At 41.6% G+C, this 9,244-nt stretch overlaps 1 protein-coding gene across 1 annotated transcript in view; it reads right to left on the minus strand.

Annotated features, from left to right (window-relative positions):
• The window catches only part of TRPM6 (transient receptor potential cation channel, subfamily M, member 6), a 130,309-nt gene that overhangs the window by 100,478 nt on the left and 20,587 nt on the right, over positions 1–9,244 (minus strand). Inside the window, exons 8-10 of the mRNA XM_012644416.1 lie at positions 6,401–6,572; positions 1,776–1,941; positions 589–712 (exon numbers count right to left, since the gene is read on the minus strand). Of these exons, the coding sequence (XP_012499870.1) occupies positions 589–712; positions 1,776–1,941; positions 6,401–6,572 (462 nt within the window). The remainder of the gene's footprint in view (positions 1–588; positions 713–1,775; positions 1,942–6,400; positions 6,573–9,244) is intronic.

A 9,244-nucleotide genomic window follows, 5' to 3' on the forward strand; every position in this document is an offset into this window, starting at 1 on the left:
AAAAAAAAAAAAAATGAATCATGACATCTCTACATATTTACTATAATTTTCAGCTTATGCAAGTCATTAATAGAAATTTTGACCATAGTACCCTAAAACACTGAAAACTTTTCCTGAGTCTACATTACAGCATAATTTATAGTTTGTGAGCTCCATCTTCTATCCCAGAGTTTATTCCCACATTGTCATTGACCAATACATTCTAACGATCTCCTGCAGCATTTACTCAGGATGCCATGGTGCAGTGCTCTAACCCAGCAGACATGAGTTCATTGACAACACAAAGCTGTTCCCTTACCCTCTGAAAATAATTATGTGTAACTTTCACTAAATTTGATAATTTTCTGCAACACTGCTATACTACCTAAGTGCTTTTTCTCAGGTAGAGTCTGGAATTTGAAGCATGAAGAGTGGAGTGAGACAGTAAGAAGCCAAGTTTACTGAATTTAAAGGTCAAATTCGGTGGAGTTATATATGCCCAAGGTCAAAATGAAAAAATCCCATATCTTTTAAAATTGTGAAAATAAATGTCACAATTGTAAATCACCATTTTACAAATCAGTTGAGTCATCAACTCGTCATACTCACACAATCCCTGTACACCATGCACTCCATTAGAATTTGAAAAAGGTGCTTGGATTGTTTAAGACTAAAGTTGAAATTGTTCTGAATCATGCAGATGATCTCCTCCTTCACCTGAGGACGCAGCATCCTGGGAGAGAAATACACGGTCGTGACTAGAGCAAAGGAACAACCCAGCAACGTGAGTACAAGAAAGCCCATCGCCCCACCTGACTGAGAAGGTGTCTGAGGGTAGTTCTGCCAGGAAGGCAAATGAGCAGGAAGCAGATAGAAGCAGGAGTCCCAGGAGAAGGCTGAATTTGAAAGTGAGAGTGGGTTGATCTCTCACAACCCTGAAAAGAATTCACTCTGAAGCAGAGTTCTTGAGCTGATAGATTTCCGGAGGGCATCATATTCTTCAAGGCTCTCAAACCACAAAACGTTTAAGAACCACTCATGCAGGGCGACTTCAGGAAAGGGAGTGGTGTGAACTAACAGGAAGCAGGTACTGGGTAGAAGGCAGAAGCAGAGAGCTAAAGGCTGAAGAGGAAGAGAAATCGCAAGGAAAGAGACCCTAGGGAGTTGTTAGAACATGAGCAGTGAATAAATGTCTACTAAATAAATCAGTGGAATCAGCATTTTAGTTCTGAGGCACTGTATTTATTGACACAGTAGAAACATGTTTCTTTTGAAACTGAAAGTCTCACTGGATATACAGATGGCTAGAGAAAAAAACTACCTTCTTATTTGAAAAAGGGGAAGAGTTCAAGCCTGAAATAAGCACGATATGCCATGTAAATGCTGGAATATCGATTTCCCCAATTCCTCTTATTTTTACTAATGGCAAATGAATCTGAAAGGACCTGGGGCCAGCACTGGTCTCCTCAGTCACTGCAGGGTTCTTACGGCTGTCATGGCCAATTGTTTGAGCCCTTCCTCCCTCCCTCCCCCTGGAAATGCCTTTTTCTGAAGCTCAAGCACGGCTCAAGCTTCCCCATTAAAGGCAGGCCATTGTTCAGCTTAGAAAAATGGCAACTCTCATCGTTGGAAGGCATTTTGGTGTTGATTAACAAATACAAAGCCACTGAAAAATGAATTCCAGCCTCAATCTCTGCACTCCAAGGACACAGGCTCATACGAAGGCACAGCTTAAAGAACGGAAATGGAGGAATAGATGGCACCATAGTTTCAAAAAGGAAGAGTCAACAACTCACCCCTCGTCTAAGTGTTTGTGGGTGAAGGCCAGCAGGTCCGCAGCTCTGCCTGTGCCTTCGCACACCACCACTGGGTCCTTGTCCCTGACGGTCTCCCACACTGCAAGGATGACATTGGGACCTCCTTCCACCACCAGCCTCACCACGGGCACGCCTTGTCCTGAGCCTGTTTCAGAGCACAAACAATACCACACTGTTGTTATAGAGGATCCCTACCTCGGCTGGTCGCCACTCAGATTTCCAGACACCAGTTTCTCAGTTACCACGTATGTCCACTCGCGGCACTGAGCCGTCTTTCTCGTTTTACCCAGGCGTGCTTAGATCAGCACCACGCCAGAAACTCGGATTTCAAATAACACAGAGCATCAGTATGGCAACAGCATTTTCAACCTTTTGCCAGGTAAAAAGGTGGCTAAAAATAAGTAGTCCTCAAGAAATTTTAACCTTTCATTAGGAAATTACAAAAATTATCTAAAAGTAAACAGAACAATATAATGCATACTTGGACCAGAACCTGGGCTGGAAAAGAAGAAAAGCATTTTTTAAATGTAAATAAATAAATAAATAAAACGAAGGATAAAAAATATATATAATGAATCCCAGTGTATCCATTGCTCATCTCCAAAAATGATCAGCCTTCACCTATTCAATAAACTTTTAGTGGTGGTTATTTCTAGGAACGAGGTGGGATAAGCTACCTTCAAAGATTTTTACATTTCCATTTATTCTATTTTCCACTGTTTTAATTTTTTATCATGACTAGATATTACTTTATTAAAGCAAGGAAGACCAAAAAAAAAAGGAATGACTGAAGATTCTTTTAAAAAATATATTAAACAAAAAAAGTTATAGAATAATAGGCATAGTATTATCCTATTTATTTTTTAAGACCATGTAAGACATAGACATGAATTTTTAAGACATAGATATGAATTTTATATGTATGCACACACATAGGTATATTATTTATAGCATGTTATATACATAACCGGAAAACTCTGGAAGGATACACATCAAACTATGAACAGTGGAAAAGGGAGGGGAAGGCTTGAGAAATGTTGAAAAGGGACTTTGTTTATTCTATAAATTTCTTATTTCATTTATGTTTTTATACCACACATACATTGATATATTACATTTGAATCACTATTTTTCCTTTTATTTTTCAAAAGAAGAAAAATTGTCAGCAAATACACTCATCCTAAGCAAGAGTGGACTTTACTCTGGGCCCCATGTGCTCAGGGGCCCACTCTGGCCCTCCTCTGGCCATGCCCCTGCCCTCACGGTGAGGAGTCTACAAGGCCAAGGGGCAAGGCAAGCCTGTGCCTGCTCGCCTACTTACTAGAGTACCCAAGACACCAAAATCCCTGCTTCCAGGGTCTGCTTGTGCCTCTGCCCCAGCTGTGTCCTCCCCAAGGACGTACTTGCCAGAGGTCAGCTTTGTGGGGTAGAGGAGAGGTAGACAGAGTTTTGATATACAGACCTGAGTGTCCAGCGGACCACATGTGAGTGAGGTCCCTGGCACTGCAGGGGTGAGCCAAGGGTAGGCAGAGAAGCAGAGGGCAGGCCACAGGCAAGAGCCCAGGTATGAGCTCACCTTACCACCACGTTCTGGCTCAGTACTTCCCAAAATCCAAGAATTCCCAACTTAAATCTGGCCTTCCAGCTATCTGTGTCAAAATAAAAGGCTAGTACATATTCTGTACAGTTTTTAAGCTTGATTTATGGCATTTAAATATTTAGAAATATTGTATTTGGGCTTCTGTGCACATTCTTGTGTCAGACTGTCCAATGTCAGGGGTGGTTTCTTAGCAGGCATCCAAGTATCAAGAAATACTGCACCGAGTCTATTTAATTGTTCTGATGTTCTATTTCTTTTTCTTTTCCACATATCTCCACCTCCATATTATTATTAAAAAGCAAATCTAAGATGTACCAACTAATAGACATGGGGTTTCTCTAATAATATAGTCTTATGAAAGCTAAATGAAATGGGGGAAATGGTTTAACAAGGCACAAAAGGATTGGAAGAGAATTTAGGTAAATATTTCATTAATTTTAGAATAGAAAAAAACTTTTATAAGAGAATTTCTTATATCCCATGTGATGGAATATTATGCAGGCATTAAAAATGTGCTAAATTATACTTATTGACATGGAAATACATCCATGTTTAGCAGGGAGAAATGACTTTAAAAGAAGCATGGCTGGGCGTGGTGGCTCACACCTGTAGTCTTAGCACTTTGGGAGGCCAAGGCAGGAGGATCACTTGAGCCCCAGACTTTCAGGTTGCAGTGAGCTGTAATCGCAACATTCTAGACTGAGCAACAGGGTGAGACCCTGTCTCTTCAAAAAAAAAGAAAAAGAATAATAAGAAGAAGAATGGATGTGATACCACCCCGGTTTTTGCTTAAAAAATATTGCTCTGTTGGGGGTGGGTGTGTGTGTGTGTGTGTGTGTGTGTGTGTGTGTGTATAGAAAATTTCCAAAAGCATACATCTGAAAAAAGTTAACAATGGTTAGTTCTGATAGTGAGATTACAGAAAACTATCTTTTTCTTCTCTTATATACTTTCTTCTCTTTATCTGAATATGAAAGTATATTATAATTTTACCATCAGAAAAAGAAATCAATGGGAGCATTTTGCAGAAGAGGGGAAAAGAGAATTCAATTTCTATTAGGTACACTTTTCTTGGGGCCATAAACTAATTCCCACAAAAGTAAATATATTTATGGCTGTGTTCTACAAAAAGGATTTACTGATGCTACTAATAAAATTTGTTTAAAAAGAAAAAAATTACAAAGTTCTTGCTGAGAAATCTCACTAGAGAGCCGCCTCCACTGCAGGCTCCCAGATCAGCTTTGATACGTAAGAATTTGGGGTTCGTTGGGGGCACTTTTCTTTTGTCTTCTCTTTCTTCCTTGTGTGTGTGTGGGGGGGGTGGCTCGTCATTTGATGTTTTTATATGGGTTCTCCTTAGAGTAGTAAATGTTACCAGTCCACTGGAATTGACTCCACATTCTTTCTTCACAGTCAGCGAAACTGTCCAGATAAATCCTAAATTTCAAGATCACTGAAGGTAGAAATGTCACCTGCCGCTGTAAGCCAGCTCAGGGCTGCTTGCATTCACACAAAAAGGGGGGCTCAGCAAGGAATAAGAAAGACAATGACACTTACGCTTCTCATGGGACACACATTATAGTGACGCAAACAACCCGAGCAAGGTAGGTGGTGAGCACAGGTCAACAGAGGCAACTGGACACTTCAAGTAACTAATATTTCAGGCCCCCAGCAGGTCCTCCCCTGTGGGAATTCTTCCTCAAGGTTGTTCTCTGACCACTCCTCCTTCCCTCTGCTCTGTTGGTCTCCCTTCCCCCCATGCACCCCCACCCCACAAAGGACCACACACCTGATTTCTCTCTCCATTTTCTGACCTAAATGAGCTTCAGAACCTTTATTCACACTGAGCTCTAAGTGACTGGCAACAATTCCCAGAGTCCCTCCTGTCCCCAGCCTTCCCCACAGACATGAGATGACCACTGTACCAAGGGAGGTAAAAAGGAAAGAAAGAAACAGACCTTTGTTAAAGACACATGGTGCACCCAACACTATTCTAGACACACCTAACGTATTTCTTCTCAGTTCTCACAACAAAAGTCAGAGGTAGACAGTTCCTTCTGTTTTATGATAAGAAATTGTTTGACAGATGTGGGCGCCATTGCCCAAGTTCGCAGGCAGTAAATGACAGAGCCTTAATCGGTCTGACCTGGTTACATTCCGCTGCCTCAGGAGATGAAGGCTCAAAACTAAACAGCTTTTGGACTTTCACTTTTCCAGCCAACAACACTCAAAAATGGAAGATGACTTGAGCCTCCTGAGGGCATTCCCACTCCCTGGCCCTCTGCCCTAAAGGAGCATTCTGTGGAAGATTTCATTCAGTACAAGAGGCAGAGGCCCAGCTTCTTCAGCCTTGGACCAAAAGCCTCCCTCTTCCCATTCGGCACCCAGCCCCCCTGCTCTCTGTAAAGGATTCGCCCCTCTCTGCCCAGTGGTGTGCACCAGTTCTGGGCCTCCCCTGCGCTCTCCCTCCTACAGACACTGCTACCAAAATGGCCCTCTCGAAGCACCACCGTGAGCATGGCACAAACATGACACCTCCCAAGGTCCCTATTTCTAAAAGCCTATCTGGTTTTAACCCCTTCCCTGTCTGAGACCACTCCACTCACACATGACATGTCCTCTTCCCGGACCATCAGAGCTCATCCCTTTGCTCCCCTCAGTCTCCTCGTACCTCTTCACCCCTTCCCATTCCCGCTTTGGTGGCTTCCCTCCTCTCTCCCTCCATATATCCAACCCCAAGGGCTCTTCCAGCCTCTGCTAAAGTCTCCATCTTCCCATGATCCCTCAAAGATTTCTTCCTCCCTCCCAACTGTCGCCCACAAGTCTGCACCCCCTTACATCCTGCTTTCTTCCAGCTTCAGGTTCCCACGTTAACTTACTCTCTCCAGCCGCTCTAAGGCAGGGGGCAACTTGGGCCTCTCTGCTCTGTGCAGGGGACAGTGGAGCACCTTGCTCCCCAGCAGGCCCCCAACCAGACCTGGTGGCTGAGCCCTCTGGTACTCACGGCTGTGTATTTTCTGCAGAGAGAGGTACTTCTCCAGGTTCCTCCTGAGCTTCATCTCATTTCCATACTTGCCCACAGTGCCATCGTCAGAGAGGATGAAGTGAGAGTGCATGCTGTTGAGTGTGGTGAGCTTGCTGAGGGGGTTACCCAGAGTCTGGTACAGAAACACCACCTGGGAGACAGCAAGGACAAGAGAGCATCAGAGTTCAAGATCCTTCCCTTGGCTTCACTGCTCCAAAAGCCCATCTCTTCACTAACAGAGTTCCCAGTCGAAGGTAAAAAGTATTACTTGCTACTTGGGGCAGTGCTTCTCAAACAATCCATGGCAAAGGATCAATTTTTTTAATTTCCCATTTTTTATGGACCAATATGTGGTCTTACTATGCCTAACTAGGAGTGTTGTTGAACTTGAGACTCACAAGTTCAACCACACCCTACATACCATGTTCAGCAAGATCAACCCACTCACCATGAGACTGGCTGTCACGGCATGGTCATATTGCTAACGGTGGTTCTATTTTCCATTTCTGTACTTACTTTGTTTCAGGTCATTGAAAAACAGTTCAAGGACAAATGGCATTTCATTCAATACAAAACACCAAAGCCTTTATTGCATTTACGGACATTTTCTTACACTGCTCCTATTCTTATTTGCTTTTAGAGAGGTAAGAGCACAATATTCAGAGTCAGAGAACCCAAGTTTAAGTCAAGTCTCTTCTGTTTACTAGCTTTAACTCTGAGGAATTCCTGCCCCCTCTCTCAGGCTTATTTTCCTCATGTATAAGGATAATGATGATGGTAATTCCTAGTCAGAGGGTTGCTGTGAGGCTTCAAATAAATAGTGCACGTAAAAAGCACTGTGAATTTTACAAACATTAGACTTTAAAAGTTGCCTTTTAAAGTGACTTAAAAAGTGGCTTATGCCTGTAACCCTAACATTTTGGTAGGCCGAGGTGGGAGGATCAATTGAGGCCAGGAGTTGGAGACCAGCCTGGGCAACATAGCGAGACCTTGTCTCTACAAAAAACAGAAAAATTAGCCAGGTGCAGTGGTGTGCCCCTGTAGTCCCAGCTACCTGGGAGGCTGAGGCAGGAGGATCACCTGAGCCCAGGAGTTTGAGGTTGCAGTGAGCTATGATGACACCACTGCACTCCAGCCTGGGTGACAGAGTGAGACCCTATCTCAAAAAAAAAAAAAAAAAAAAAAAATCTCTTTATAATTCTGAAGCATGACACCGAGGCCAGAAACCAGAAAAAAAAATGATTGATGCATTTAATACATATTTTGCATTTATGGAAAAATGATTATAAATAATGTAAAGTAAAAACTGTGAGAAATGAAACATACTTGACAAACATTACTAGGCTGAATTATAATATAAAAGATCTTTCAAAGATAAGTATAAAAACCCTGCTTGAAAATGCACAAAAACCATGTGAAGAGATGTTCAACCTCACTAGCAATCAGAGAAATGTAAACAAGAACAATTAGGTATTATAATATTTTACACCTATCAGGATGGCAAAGTTTGAAAGAGCCAGAATACCCAGAACTAAATGGGCACCCACATACCCTGTTGGTAAGAATGTACATTGTTACCACCTTTCTGAAAGGCAATGTATTACATTTTTAAATGGGCATACAGACTGGCCTAAGCATTCCACTTTGAGAATTATTTCTAGGAAAATAAGCAAGCTAGTACTAAAGATTTATATATCTTATCACAATATTAATTTTACTGTCTCAAAAAGTGAAAAATGGATAACCACCTCAATGGAAAATAACAGAGGAATAGTTGATTCAATTATAGTATAGTAGACTACTATCGGGCATGAAAAATCAAAATGTACCCGTGGCCTCCAAATTGAGATCTCCTAATACTATGTCCCACTAAAATCAACCAGCCATTTCTATAGGGAGCAAAAAATATACAAAATGAACCTGGAATATTTCTTCATACTAAAAAGCAAAGGGATTATGAAAGATGATAAAATTGTGTAAAAGGGCTCAAGGGACAACTTGAAAATGTCCCACTGGCCAAAATGGGACAATTTAAGCATGATTATGAATAATAACTGTATTGATTTATGGATTAAAACACACCAAATATGTTTAAATTCAGGAGTTTTAAAAACCACATCGTTCACCTTTAATTATCTTGAGACTGGCAAATAAAGAGAAAGAATCACGTCTTTCTTTAGCCCTTCCTATGTAGCTGTACCACAAGGCAAACCAAGTGGTTAATGAGAAAACGTTTCTCTTTATAGAGTATTTCAGTATTTAAAGTATTAAGTATATAAGCTAATAAACAAAGAAGGAACGCTGTAATTAAAGATCAGCATGTTGCAACCCTATTCAAATAATGAATATAGGCAATGACTAGAACGTTATAAAAAGAGAGACCATCATGTTACAAGGGAAGGACACACTTCCTCCTATGGCGTAAACTTGCACAAAAAGAACCCAAATCTGACCATACCTCTGAATCAAACTAGCAATTTCAAGAAAGACAGGAGACAGAGAAACATGTTAAACCCTACTATTAATATAAAGAATGAAATCTGGAAAATCCAAACCGTGGAAAACTCTTCAGGACAAATGATCCAGTTTCTTCAGCAAATAAATTTTTTTAAAAAGGATGGGGGCAGATGGAGGTAAAATCCATAAATTAAAAGTGACTCAAGCCTGGGTGTGGTGGCTGAGGCCTGTAATCCTAGCACTCTGGGAGGCTAAGGCAGGAGGATCACTTGAGCTCAGGAGTTCGAGACCAGCCTGAGCAAGAGCAAGACTCAGTCTCTACAAAAAAATGGAAAAATTAGCTGGAGTGGTGGCGCATGCCTGTAG

Source organism: Propithecus coquereli, unplaced genomic scaffold (assembly GCF_000956105.1).
Source record: "Propithecus coquereli isolate 6110/MARCELLA unplaced genomic scaffold, Pcoq_1.0 Scaffold211, whole genome shotgun sequence".
NCBI classification, from domain to species: domain Eukaryota; kingdom Metazoa; phylum Chordata; class Mammalia; order Primates; family Indriidae; genus Propithecus; species Propithecus coquereli.